Below are 12,957 nucleotides of genomic sequence, written 5' to 3'. Positions count from 1 at the left end.
CTCCAGGATCCTGAATTTTGAAATAGCATTCAAGTTCACAGGCCCACTCGTTCATGTTTAGGAGCCAAGCAGAATGTTGCTAGTATAAGAATCTGAAAGTAAACACCAGGCACGAGGAAAACGTGCAGTCTGCTTTAAAGTCGCATTCCGGAATATGCAAATTGCTTAAACATTTAAATGCCTAAGGACAGTTGCCAGGCTAAGGAAGGTACAGACAGAGAGGCAACCCATACATTTGTACTGTATTTGGGGAGAACAATCCTTGTGCGGTTCTACACATCTCCATTTCACACAAAGCAAAAGAGGTTGTTTCTGACTGATTCAGACTATTCTGCTCCTGGAGGAAGCATATTTGGGGATGAGAACAGAAGAGTATTCATTAATCAGCTAAACCACATTCCTCTGCGATGCCACTGGGCTTCCACTCTGGCAAATTGTTTCCATGTGTGCTGTGACTAACATCTGATTATACTTTTACTCCATCTGTTAATATGGAAAGCGAGCCGAAAACAAAGCATAGCTTGGAAAGCTTGCTTTCAAATCTCTAAGATCCCACAACTGTTTGACTCTGGCTTACTCTAGAGCATAGGGTCTGAATCACAGAAGAAAGCTACTTTATCTTACATTGATTTTGGCCAGCTTTTTCTGTATAGTTGGTGTATCTCCAGATGCATCTGACCAGCGGTGAAGCTCTTCCTTTGCAGAATGGAGCCAGTCTGTGAATTCATGCACAGCATCAAGGTAGAGCAAATGATCCTTCACAATATCTTCCACTTTCCTCATTTTCTCCTATCATTCAGATCAAGAAAAAAGCAAAAAAAAAAAAAGGCAAAAAGAAACAAAAAACCAAAGACAATTAAACTACTTAAATACTGTGCTAGCTTTAAGCATGCAGTGTTGGTTTGACTCTGTAGCATGCATACTGGATAGAGTACAGCTTGCAGCAGCAGGACACAGTGCTACACTGCATAAAGTTTGGTTCAGGCTGGTCTAGACAATCATTTTCTGCTGAAGCATAAGCCTTCTGAAAATGTACACAAAAACATACTTTAACACAGTCTAGTGTATTGTTTAATAGATATCAATGCTGCAGTTGTGCAACTTTGTCATGCTTTTCCCAATACACTCTGGAGAGGGTCCTACAGATGACCTGTAAATACTCCCAGGGAGCAGCACTGCTACCAGAAACACAGCTCGTATTTAGAAGCACCAAGTAGCTACAAATGTTGAATAGAATCACAGAGATGCCTCATAGGAAGACCACAAAGGAGTTCTGCTGTTCAGAAGTGCAAAAGGTTCTTATAGTGATCAGTCCCATCACATCCAGAGTGGTGGTTGTCCCCAGCCACCTGCCCTGCAGTCCTGGAGGATGCTTTCCTTGACACAGGAAATACAACTGCTTCCTGGCTCCATCTTAGCTTTTTAATGTGAGCATAAAATGGGTCAGCTTAACTTACTAACAAATGGTGAAAGAGTATAGTGGTCTAGATTTGCCTTTGGTCTGACAGCAGATTTATTGTTATATTCTTGTGAGATAACCCTAATGAATCTTTATCAAAATTAACCAAAAGTGAAGTGAGCTGATCAAATAGCTTTCTACTACTGCGTGGATACTCTAATCTAGATTGAAGAGTCTTGAAACTAGTTTCAGACTAAAATATCTACAAATTAAACTAATTTATAACTTTGACTAACTCAACATTCAAAACATGCTTTTTAAAAATAAGCTAGATTAGTAAAACCTACTGTTGCTGCTGAAAATAATATCATAATGTCTCAGAATGTGTCAGATCAACTAGACAATGGATGGTTACAAGCCAAACAAAGATGACCTAAGTAAATCATCAAAGCTTTTACATCTTAATGCATTTTATGGAAGATAAAGAAAATGTCCACATGCACCTGACTGCAACAAAATAGCCTTTCTAGGGAAGTAAAAGAATCCCAAGAAAGGAAACCATTCATCCCTGCTCACATTGCTCAAAATATAGTACCAGTAGAAGGGGAGAGTGGATGTCTTGATCTGGTTGGGAGAAGGTCTCAGTGAGCTCACATGTCTTTCCTTAGAAACTAAACAAAATACCTGTATAACATTTGCAGTGTTTAGTGGCTTGAAACACCACAAAATACAGGCATATATCTTGTTGACAATAGGATTTCTCTTTCTGACAATATGTTTTCTGCTCAGAGGCATTTTATTCTTTCCCTTCTGGGTAAAAAAAACAAGTGCCAGGAATGAATGAAAAATAATTAGAGGAAAGTAGATGTGTAAGAATATCAGAAAGACTGCTATATATATTAAACTAGAAATAAAATATACGACCTTCACTTTCAAAAATCATAAACATTTAAATTCCCAATATAGTTTTTGCATTCTGCTGAATTTTAGTAAACTATATCCATTTTTTTTACATTCAACTATAATTGAGGGAAGATGATTCAAACATAGTTAATCCTTTAGTTACTAAAAAATTACAAAAATCAAAATTTTAGCTATATATAAAAATGTCTAAACATGTAATTTACTTGAAATGGAGATCTTTATCTTACCTTAGCTACAGTTGAGATGTCATTAAACTGTGTTTTTAGCTCTTCCTGAGCTGCATCTCCAAAAGAATCATCCCCTGTTTTTTCATATAGTTCCACAGCTTTGTCAATGAGTTGCTGTAAATCACCAGAGTGATTCTCTATCTCAGAAACAATAGCCTGGAAGTGGTCCAGCTGAGCAAACTTCTCCTTCAGACCAATCTGTGGTTCTAAAGGCTGTTCCACTTTGTGATCCAATTTCTCTAACCACTGTTCCAGCTGGGTTTTCCTTTCCAGATAGTCGTTCCACTGGCTAATGACAGAATCTAGGCAGCTTACATTGAAAGAAACATACAAAGAGCAGATTGAGAACTTTTGAACAATTTGGGAAAGAAAAAAGATCCTGTTTATACCTTAATTGTTACACTGTCTGTAGCCATGCATAATATTCTTAGAACTTGCTGCTTTTTTTTTTCTCCATGAAGGTTTACTTTTCTATATTAATTTACATCCAAGCTATTCTAGAATTCTTGTGGGTTTTGGGCTACTATGTACAACTTAATACAACTGCTTCCCTATTACAGATTATGTGAGCAATTTATCTGCATGTTTAAGTATCTGTTCAAAAAAGTAAAATACTGAGCATTACTGGAGTTCTCTGTGATCAGATTAATAAAATATGCAGCAGCCTATGAAATTAATGTCAATTAGGAGATATTCAGCCAAGGTTCAAAAGAACAGATCAATTATACATAATACCATTTACAATTTGTAAGAAATATTCTCTTCTCTTATACATTGCTCCTCCTTGTAGATCCCCATATTTCTCTGGAAGTCATGTTAAGGAATGTAATTCTCATGCCACTGGATTTAATGGCAGACAAGAGTGTAAAGACAATTGCCTAACCTAATCTAAATAGTATTTTATTACAAAATTGGCTGAAATTTGAGTGACACATTGAAGGCGGCATATAATAATTTTCTACCTGCAATTCTGTTACCATTTTGGAGTAGCTAAGAAAGTGGCACCACCTTCAATTGCAAAAACCCAATTTATGGCTATCATGACTCTCACCATTGATATTTAGGACCCAGATATCCTAGCACTCAGATTATCTAAAATACAGTTCTGTGACCTTTCTGATTTCTTAGTTTTCATTAGAGAACTAAGGAAGCAAGATCATGCAGAAGCTCACCAAGGGCCCATTTCTATCCAATAATGCCTGGGATAATACAATAGAAGGTGCTTGCAAAACCTACATATGACAGAGTGAGGTGGCCACTGCAGCTAGTTTGGAAGACAGGATTTAAATGTCAGATGTTCTTAAAAGAAATTTTATAAAGATGGACTTTTATGGTGAAAATAATGTTTTCCTTAGGAAAGAGAAATCAGATTGATCTACAAATACAAAATTGGATATAACTGCCTAGGATTAGTATTGCGGGAAAGGATTTGGAGATAGGAGAGAATAAAGAAATAAACAAAATTCATCAAAATTATACTATTGAGAAGAAAGGAAAATCTCATTCTGGAGTGTGGTACACGAAGGGAATGGAAAGCACTGATACATTATGCAGAATTAAAAAGGTCTCAAATACAGTAAGAGATCAGACCAGTTTCAGTTATTGTATTTTAAGAAAAATGTATACAATACAAAGCAGTCTCACACAGACAATAAGAAAAACTTGGCATTTCCACTGAGGTTAAGACAAGATTATATCAGCTTATTATGCAAAAAAGATTATTTGGAGTTGATATTAGGAGATTTTTTTTTAATTAAAAAAACTTACTGAAAACCAGAGTTGAGAAACCTTCTTAGAGTTTTGTATGGAAGAAGTAGGTAAATATCTGTTGCCTATCCTTGGTCCTGCCCAAGTACAGGCTAAATAACTCAGAAAGGCCTTTCTAAATTTTTCTCTATGTGAATTTGTATGATTTCTATTCATTTTCAAATTACTTTAAAGTACCATCTCATATGAAATTTGATTAATCTGATAGGGGGTTTTTATAGAAGAATGTATTTTTTCTAGGCAATTGTGATTCTCTCTAATAATGCAAATTTCCCCTCACATACTTAAAATGAATGAATGTACCTCTAGGCACAGTGAGGTACCACTCCTTGTAAGCAAAAAGGGAAAGGTCTGACCTAAAGCCTAGATTTAGGCCTACCTAACTAAACCCGTAACAGTTCTCCAGGGAGTCTTACCTCTGCCAGTTCACTGAGGTACTGATGATGTTGTTCCATACATCCTTCAGTGTCTGTAGCTCAGTTTGTATCACTTTTTGTCCTTCCTCATTGCTGCTCTTAAGTGCTTGTTCTCCTTTGCCAATGGCCATGTTCAGCTTAACTTCACCATCACCTTTGAGTAAGAGGATCTCCTGTGAGGCAAAAGAAGTCAAAACATCAAATGTAACCTGATGAGAGATGAAAGCTGTTATTCTTCATCTTCTCTGAGCTCACTTGTCCTTGACAGTCATACCCAATATGAACTTCTAGGCACCTCTTCTTGTAAGTGTCTGTGTAAGTGACCTAGTACCTTTTTCCACAGCTATACAGGGTTTTTTACTACACTGGTTATTCTAAAATATTGTTCACATTGCAGTAGACAATGAGGAGGTCAAACACAGCACAATATGACAGAACTGCATAGCTAGAAGAAATATGAACATCTCCTACACTGATGAACTTTCCTAATAGATGTTTATCTAACCTCTTCTGAAGATCTCCTGTGATAAGATATACCACAGTCTCTCTCTGTCAATTATTCCAAGGCTTCCTGTCTATTAAAAGCTTCTTGGGACCCGAATATATGTTTTCATATTTTATTATTCCTTATGAAATGTAATACCTGGCACTTGTCTCCACTAAACTTCCTCCAGTTTTTCATACTTCCCATCCCAATTTGTCAAGATCACCTTAAATTCTGTTCCTCTTCTTCATAGCCATAGAAAGAATAAAACATAAAAATATACCTTTTCCACTGATATGGCTCACACCCAATATTAATCTTGGTGTGTAATCTCTAGCTGGATCCTTCTTTACCTGAATTTGTGTCAGTCGTCTCTCCAGTGTGGCTTTGCTACCAAGAGTGCTCTGTGATGATGCCAGTTTATCTTGAACCTCTTTCACCCATGACCACATACTCTCTGATGCCTCCTCCAAAGCGAGATGCTCTTGGAGTGCAAGCTGACATGTCCGTAGCTTCTCCTTGATACTTTTGACCATGTTTTGATAACTAGTGAGATGTTGAGAAGCCAAACGCACTTCCCTCCCTGCACCGTGGCCTTCTTCATTTAAAGTCTGTGCCATTTGGGACAGCTGATCAAAAGATTCCCTGGAAAAAAATGACAATAGTTGAAATCAGTTTCAGAAAGCATAACTTATTATAGCAACTATCAGAAATTATGAAGGTTGCTGTCATAATCACCTACTCCACCAGTGACAGAGTTCATAGTTAACAGAGAAAAATTTCTAGGAGGAACTGAATGCAAATATAAGCAGTGTGTATTAATGTTTTTTGTGTGCAGTGCCATTTCTTGCAGATTTTGTTGCTTGGAATAATTGCACTGAAATCTTTGTGTTGCACATTTAAATTAAAAGCTAACTTAATTTTCTTTTCAGCTGTCAAATTTTCCAGTTCTATATGAACTGCTACCTTTTTGTACCTGCCAAAGCTTCTAAGAATTTCATAGTCTCTGACAAGTAGAAAGGCATGATGGAAAGGTCAGGTCATTTGTCCAGGATTAGACACTGACTCAGGGGTTCAGTACAAGCATCAGTAAAAGGGATTAAAACTGGATTTATACAGGCTCAATTAATCTGAATCTACTTGATCACCCCTCCTGATATCTGGTGATTACAGGGAATTTACATCAGACAAAATGTCTTGCATCAGTCTCAAGGGGACAGAGAGTGACTGGGTGTTTGTTTTTAGCATGCTGTGAGACTACAACAACTTACTATTTCTGTTGTACCTTTACCAACATAATAATAAAAAAAGAATTTGCAAAAAACACTGCATACTAAAAACAGAAATTACTTCATCATCTATTGGCTAAGTCCAAATTTTACAAAGATTTCACAGCCAGTGTAGATGCTCTTTGAGCTCTTGTTTAAAAACAGGTGTATGGAAAAGGGATTCTGCTAACTGGGTTGTATCTGAGTGCTGCAGGACAGAAAGAAAGAAAATTTTAAAATGGATATAATGGTAAATGTGATTTTCACTATTCCTTTTAATAGCATTTTTTTTAAAAATAATTTTTCAAATTATATTTTTTCAGTTTCCATTTATTAATGAAGTATGATAAGCTCTTCTTAGTAAGAATTGTATCAACACTAAATATTGGAGTTGGATGAAATACCCTGAAACTGGAAGTATCTGAATTCAGCCTCTATTCACAGAGTATTTTCCAACAATTTTCTCTATCTTTCACAAATACACTTTACCCCAGCAGTTTAGTTTTACTGTTGCTTTAGCAGAGGAAAAAAGTGAGAGTATTTTAGAAAATGTATTTTCAATATACCTTGAATTCAGCAGCTCTTCCAGGAACTTTTCCACTTTTTGCACCTCCTTTTTCTTCTCAGAAATAAGCTGTTTGCTCTCTCCTAATGCTTCTGTGCTTATTCTTTCTTCCATGTCATGCATCCAGAGGCCAAGTTTCTTGTACTGATCTTCAAAGCTACAGAACAGATACAAACTCCCTTAAAAATACTTCTCAGATGGGGTAAAGTTAGTAAGAATTTAATATCCACAAGACTGGGTATCAATTTCATGCTTTGAGATTAAGAGTTGTACACAAAACATAACTCCACAGTGACTACTAATCTAAAAATATTCAGCAACTCTCTAAAAATGTTCAGCAAAATCATGGGAACTACAGGGAGAACAGAAGCCTCTGAAATTTAAAGGGACAGTGCTTTTATTTATTACTAGATTCAGTAAAAGCAGACCAAAAGAAAACTTTTTCCAAATCCTTATAATGATTCATTCCAAGAATGAAAAATGGGTAAAAGTGGGATTTTGGTCAGCATTGACACTCAGAACACCTCAAGCATTGTGGTTTCAATTTCTCCAAGAGAAGAGAACTGGAATCTTGAGTGCTTAAAAATCAGCAAAGCAAGTTCCGGCTCTAAGTTTGAAAACGTTCTCCTTACTTGAAGGCACACCATCTCATCTTGCTCTTTTTCCCATTACTGCCACACTAATTTTTTTTTTTTTCAGTTAGCAACAGTTTTGAATCTAGTTACATCTGCAAATATTTGAACTCCCACAATTCCAGCCCTAAGCAGTAATTTAAGAGTGTTTTCTTATTAGCTCCTTAGCAAAAATGTCCCTCTGGAATGGGACAGAAGAGGCACATGTTGTGTAAAAAGCATACGATCTTCAAACCCCAAGGCAGAACTGGAACACTCATCATACCTTTTCCTTCCAGGAAATGGCATTTAAATTACTGAAATCCTAACTGCTGATTTGGAGTTGCATAAGCTACAAAACTTCTACATAAATGATCCTGCCCTTCCTTTCTTTAACTAAATCAATACCCTTGGAGCAAGACCTTTTGCTTCACTTTTATCACAGAACTTCAATATCTCTTAAATATTTCCAAAGAAAAAAACTAGCAGGACTAGAGCAACTGCAAGTAATTTCATATTTGGCAGCCAGACAATTTCATGGAGTCCATTTGTGACTGCTGTAGTACTCACCTTCCCAGGTGCGAGGCACAAGCTTCCAGGGCCATCTTGTCATTCAGACACTGGTTGAGGAATTCCTGCAAGTTTTGCTTAGACTTTGCTATTTGCTCCTGAATATGGCTCACAACTGGTTCGGGTAAACAACCATAAAAACTTTCTCCTTCCTTGCAGGCAGCATCTAATTTTTTCTGTCCCTCGCTAACAGAATCCAGCACACCCTGTGTAATGAAAAAAAATTGGTTTAAACATGCAAGATTTGATAACTAAAGATAAGCAATATTTCCTTGAGAAGTGGTCACATTTCCCCAACAAGATGAGAACCATGTCTAGCTATGGAAAAAATTCTAAGCAGATGGTTCAAATAAAATTTTATTAAGTGGTACTACAATCCACAGTACTCAATTTTCTTATTTCATCCCAAGGTAGTCATAGTTTTCTATGGGTAGTTTAATAATGTCCTGAAGATGTCACACATTTCAGGAATTACATCTGTGTACAATAGGTGTTTCCTATTTATGTTCTGTCTCATCAAAAGTATATACATACAAGCTTTGATGTATCAGTGTTAATCTGAAACGTTGATTGGTGTGAGGAAAAATAGAAAAAGGAAAAGAAGGAAGGCAAAACAGGAAAAAAAAAACAAAATTCAGAAGGAAGAATAGTTTAGGTACACAGAAATCTTCCAGAAATTAAATTCTGATCCCTCAGAAGAGTGAACACAGTTTTACTGTATTCCCTCTACAGTATATATTGCTGCCTTGAACCATTCTTACAGTAACTTTTTAAAAACAAAAACAATAATTATGTTAGTGTCAACAATTTATTTTAGAGATATAATTGGTTACCTATACGAAATTGCTAATTACTGTTTTTATGTTGTGGTTTGGTTGGGGTTTTTTTGGTTGGGGTTTGGTGGGTTTTTTTTTAATGTTTTTTTTATTTGTTCACTATACCTGCAAGTCATGTAGCTTTGCCTCTATGACTTTGCTGTCCCCAGACCTGTCAGATGATTCTTTAACTGCAGTCTTCACACCAGAAAACCATTCTTGGAATTCTTGCATAGAATCTTATTTAGTAAAAATATAAAGAAGAGAATATTTTTTTAAAACACAGCATTATCCACAATACTATACAGCTGTTTTAAGCAACTCTGTAATCCTTCAGAAATAGTTTGTAAAAGCTAAAAGGATAAGTCTCCTTGTCTTCAATGACTGTGGGCACTGAGATTAATTTCACAAAAAGTTAGATGTCTTCACTGTAAATATCCAAATTTGAACAGCCACACTAGGTTGCCCTTTGCAGTCAATAGGAAAAGATGAGCTTTTTCAGTCTGTGATATATCCCATTTTTATGCTAGATAAAATCTAGATTAATATCTTAGTAAAATTAAAAAGTACTTATTTTTCTCCTCTGACTATCCAATGAGCCCAGAAAATGCTTCAGGTAGGTACTTTTACACTATATACACTACCATTTGGTTAAATCTCTTTATGGCAAGTTCACAAAGTGTATTTATATGATAGAGGTGAGGACTAAGAGTGAGGAAAGGTGCCTTTTCGTGTGTATTACATGGTTACATTGCTACATGCATATTACATTGCATATACAATGGCTAAAGTTGCATTCTGTTTATGTAAAATGCTTTGTTTCATAGCAGTTATCAAACGAACATTTGGTAACAGGACTTTTTGAAAGAATCCATACAAAAATGAAGTTGAAATTGCCAGTGAAATCACTGGAGACTCTAGCAAACTCCAGAATGATCCACAGCCATGGACTAATGGCTCATATTAACAAGCTTGAAGACTCACAGAAAAAACGTTTTTCCAAGGACTCTTGCAGTGTGGCCTGTGTTCTGGAACAGAGCAGATTCACAGCTTCATACTTCTTAATTAATGAGGTGACAGTGCCACCAAGAGTTTCCAGCTCTACAGAATGGTATTTACGACACAGGCTGTTGAGCTTCTCACGGGTTGAGTCAATGCTGCTTTGCTGAAGCTGAAGGTCTTTTTGTGTTTCCTGAAAATACAGTTAGAACATAATTACAATATTTGTAAAGAAACAAAAGAGCCTTCTTTTTCTCAAGCATTCCTACCCTTCCTACTTGTTCTTTCCTCCAAGACCCAGCCACAATGATGGGAAGAGGTACTGGATCACAATTCCTGAATTTTCTGAGTGAGATGAATCCTTAAAATTAAAGAGCCGTCATAGAAATATGAAAAATACTGTTTCTCATTATTTATTACTCTATTATAAAAATATAAATTTCAAGGTATATTGAATAGTTATTATAAGTAAAGTCTGAAAGCACATGTGAGATGCAATATGACACTGGTATTTGGCAGATTTCTCAATGAGAGGGAATTTACATCTGACTTGAGAGGAACAATTTTCTGAAAATTAAATGTGAATTGGCTAGTGTGTCAAAATTCACATGTTCTTACTCTGAAAAATCTCCATGTAGTTTTTCAAGTTATGATGCGTATAATTGTATGCAATCAAGAGCAATAGGTTGTAAACAAAAGAATGGCTACATATGAAGACTGAGGAGGACTTCTGAGGTAGAAGTTTGTTTTAAAATGAACTTTTAAAATTGAGTTTGGACCAGAGTTATAAGTTCATAACTTATATTGCAAGGGAGTCAATGGAATTGCAAACATCCCAGAGGAGTTTAACATAACACAACTAGTTCTTGTCACAACAAAGGCCATATTGTTCATTACATTTTTCTAAAAGATTTGTATTAAATTGATAAATCAGAACTTTTGTTCACTGGTGGAACTACCTAAAAACTATCACTGTATTATTTGCTAATATTCTAGCAGCCGTGCAGGAGGTATGTATTTTTTATTAAATGAAAAGTAACTAAAACACTTATCAAAAACTGTGACCAAAAATCCCCAAAGATCACAGTGTAAAACAAAACGTAAATTTTCTTCAGCACTGACCTTTACTTTATTTAGAACTTCAGGGTCCAGTTTACATGCACAGTTTAACAGTGTCTCTTCCACTTGTGTTAACCAGTCTGTCATCTGACCAATCATCTTCTGTAATTCCATCTTCTGAGTACTGAAATCTTTCAGTGTCTCTTTTGCTGTCTCTGACATTTCTTTGGCATGTTCCAACTTTTGCCTCAAATCTGATTCTATAAACTAAAAGGAAAATGTTCTGTATTAAGGCATTTAATAATAAAGTATTCAGTATGGTAAATGCTTATTGGCAAAATGGAAGGTAGGAACATGGAACACAATGATAATTTTTCTCTCGTCACAGCTGTAACTAGAGATTCTTACATAAAAAATGTCAACCATTTAGGATTCAGTCTTAGATATACATTAATCCAAAGAAGGGATACTGACTTATAAAAAGCCAGACTGCAAACTGTTGAAGTTATTATTCATTTCTGAAAAAATTAAACAGTTTTTCCTTTACTAATTTGCCATATATACAGAACATGATGTAAATTCAAATAGCTCTATAAAAGCCCCCATCAACTGGTGAACCTTAGAAGCACAGAGGCTTAAAGTATCTCAGTACAAAGCAGGTGAAAACTGAAGACAGTACAAAAAAAGTTACTCTCTTGCCCATTAACCTTTTCGAAGACAGCAATATGTGAAATTACAGTAGATGTTAGTTGTACACATATTAGTAATAATGAAATAATCACAGAATCATTAGGGGTGGAAGGGACCTCTGAACATCATTCAGTCCAACCCCTTACCAATGCAGGGTCACCCAGAGTAGGTTACAAAGTGACTTCTACAGGTGGGTTTTGAATGTCTCCACAGAGGGAGGAGACTCCATGACCTCCCTGGTCAGCCTGTTCCAGAACTCCATCTGTTCACAGAACTCCAGATGTGGCCTTACTTGCACTGAATAGAGGGGAAGAATCACCTCCCTACACCTGCTGGCCACACTCTTCATAGTGAAGGAATACTATTGGCCCTCCTGGATGCAAAGCAAACTGCCAGCTCATGGTCAATTTGTCATCCACCAGGACTTCCAAGACTGCTAAATGACCAATTACTGAACATTCTGTTAAAGGATTGTTCATGTTCTTAGTATATGAGATAATCATACCGTAATTTACTTATTTAACTTTTGAATGTTGGCAAATAATTTGTGCATTTTTGTTCATTTAGGGGATACTTTTTTATTTATTTAAGTTTTTGAGGCTTTATTTTCAAATCTGCATTAATATATCAACTGCAATGATTTTATTGTAGGTACAATTTTTTTTTAATTTATCATTTTTAGTACTGGGAAGTAGGTGTGTGTTCATTAACAAGAGTATTCTGCAAAGTAATTTGCTCTCAGTTTCACTCTCTAAGTGGACAGATATTTATTATGAAACATATGATTAAACCTGAACTTCTCATGTAAAGGAAACAATATATGAGATGATAAACACTTCCACATTACTTGCACATCTTTATATTACAGTGTTCTTGAGCTGTATCTAATCAGTAATTTAGGTTTATGTGTATGGTCACAGCAAAATGTGGACAAGGCTTGAGTTTCATATTATATTCCATTAAAATCTGATATGTATCAAGATATTTCCCTGCTCACATAAATTGCAGAAGTCAGCTTATCTTTTAAAATTTTGGACATTAAAAGTTAGTAGTTTCAAATACCAATTTCTGTTGGAAATCAAACATTGATTTTGTGACCTCCCCAGGATTTAAAAAGGAAGTACCTAGCCAAAAATTCAATAGCTCATCTTTATGTTTCTTAT

General features: G+C 35.7%; 1 protein-coding gene across 2 annotated transcripts in view; it reads right to left on the bottom strand.

Annotated features, from left to right (window-relative positions):
- The window catches only part of SYNE1 (spectrin repeat containing nuclear envelope protein 1), a 255,666-nt gene that overhangs the window by 159,651 nt on the left and 83,058 nt on the right, over positions 1–12,957 (bottom strand). For both annotated transcript variants that reach the window (XM_071549312.1, XM_071549313.1), the window contains exons 45-53: positions 11,168–11,371; positions 10,031–10,238; positions 9,173–9,285; positions 8,232–8,437; positions 7,052–7,207; positions 5,571–5,862; positions 4,734–4,906; positions 2,551–2,860; positions 625–789 (exon numbers count right to left, since the gene is read on the bottom strand). In XM_071549312.1, coding sequence (XP_071405413.1) covers positions 625–789; positions 2,551–2,860; positions 4,734–4,906; positions 5,571–5,862; positions 7,052–7,207; positions 8,232–8,437; positions 9,173–9,285; positions 10,031–10,238; positions 11,168–11,371 — 1,827 coding nt within the window. The remainder of the gene's footprint in view (positions 1–624; positions 790–2,550; positions 2,861–4,733; positions 4,907–5,570; positions 5,863–7,051; positions 7,208–8,231; positions 8,438–9,172; positions 9,286–10,030; positions 10,239–11,167; positions 11,372–12,957) is intronic.

The sequence above is a fragment of the Pithys albifrons genome, chromosome 2, assembly GCF_047495875.1.
Source record: "Pithys albifrons albifrons isolate INPA30051 chromosome 2, PitAlb_v1, whole genome shotgun sequence".
NCBI classification, from domain to species: domain Eukaryota; kingdom Metazoa; phylum Chordata; class Aves; order Passeriformes; family Thamnophilidae; genus Pithys; species Pithys albifrons.
This window is presented reverse-complemented; position numbering and strand designations above follow the sequence as displayed.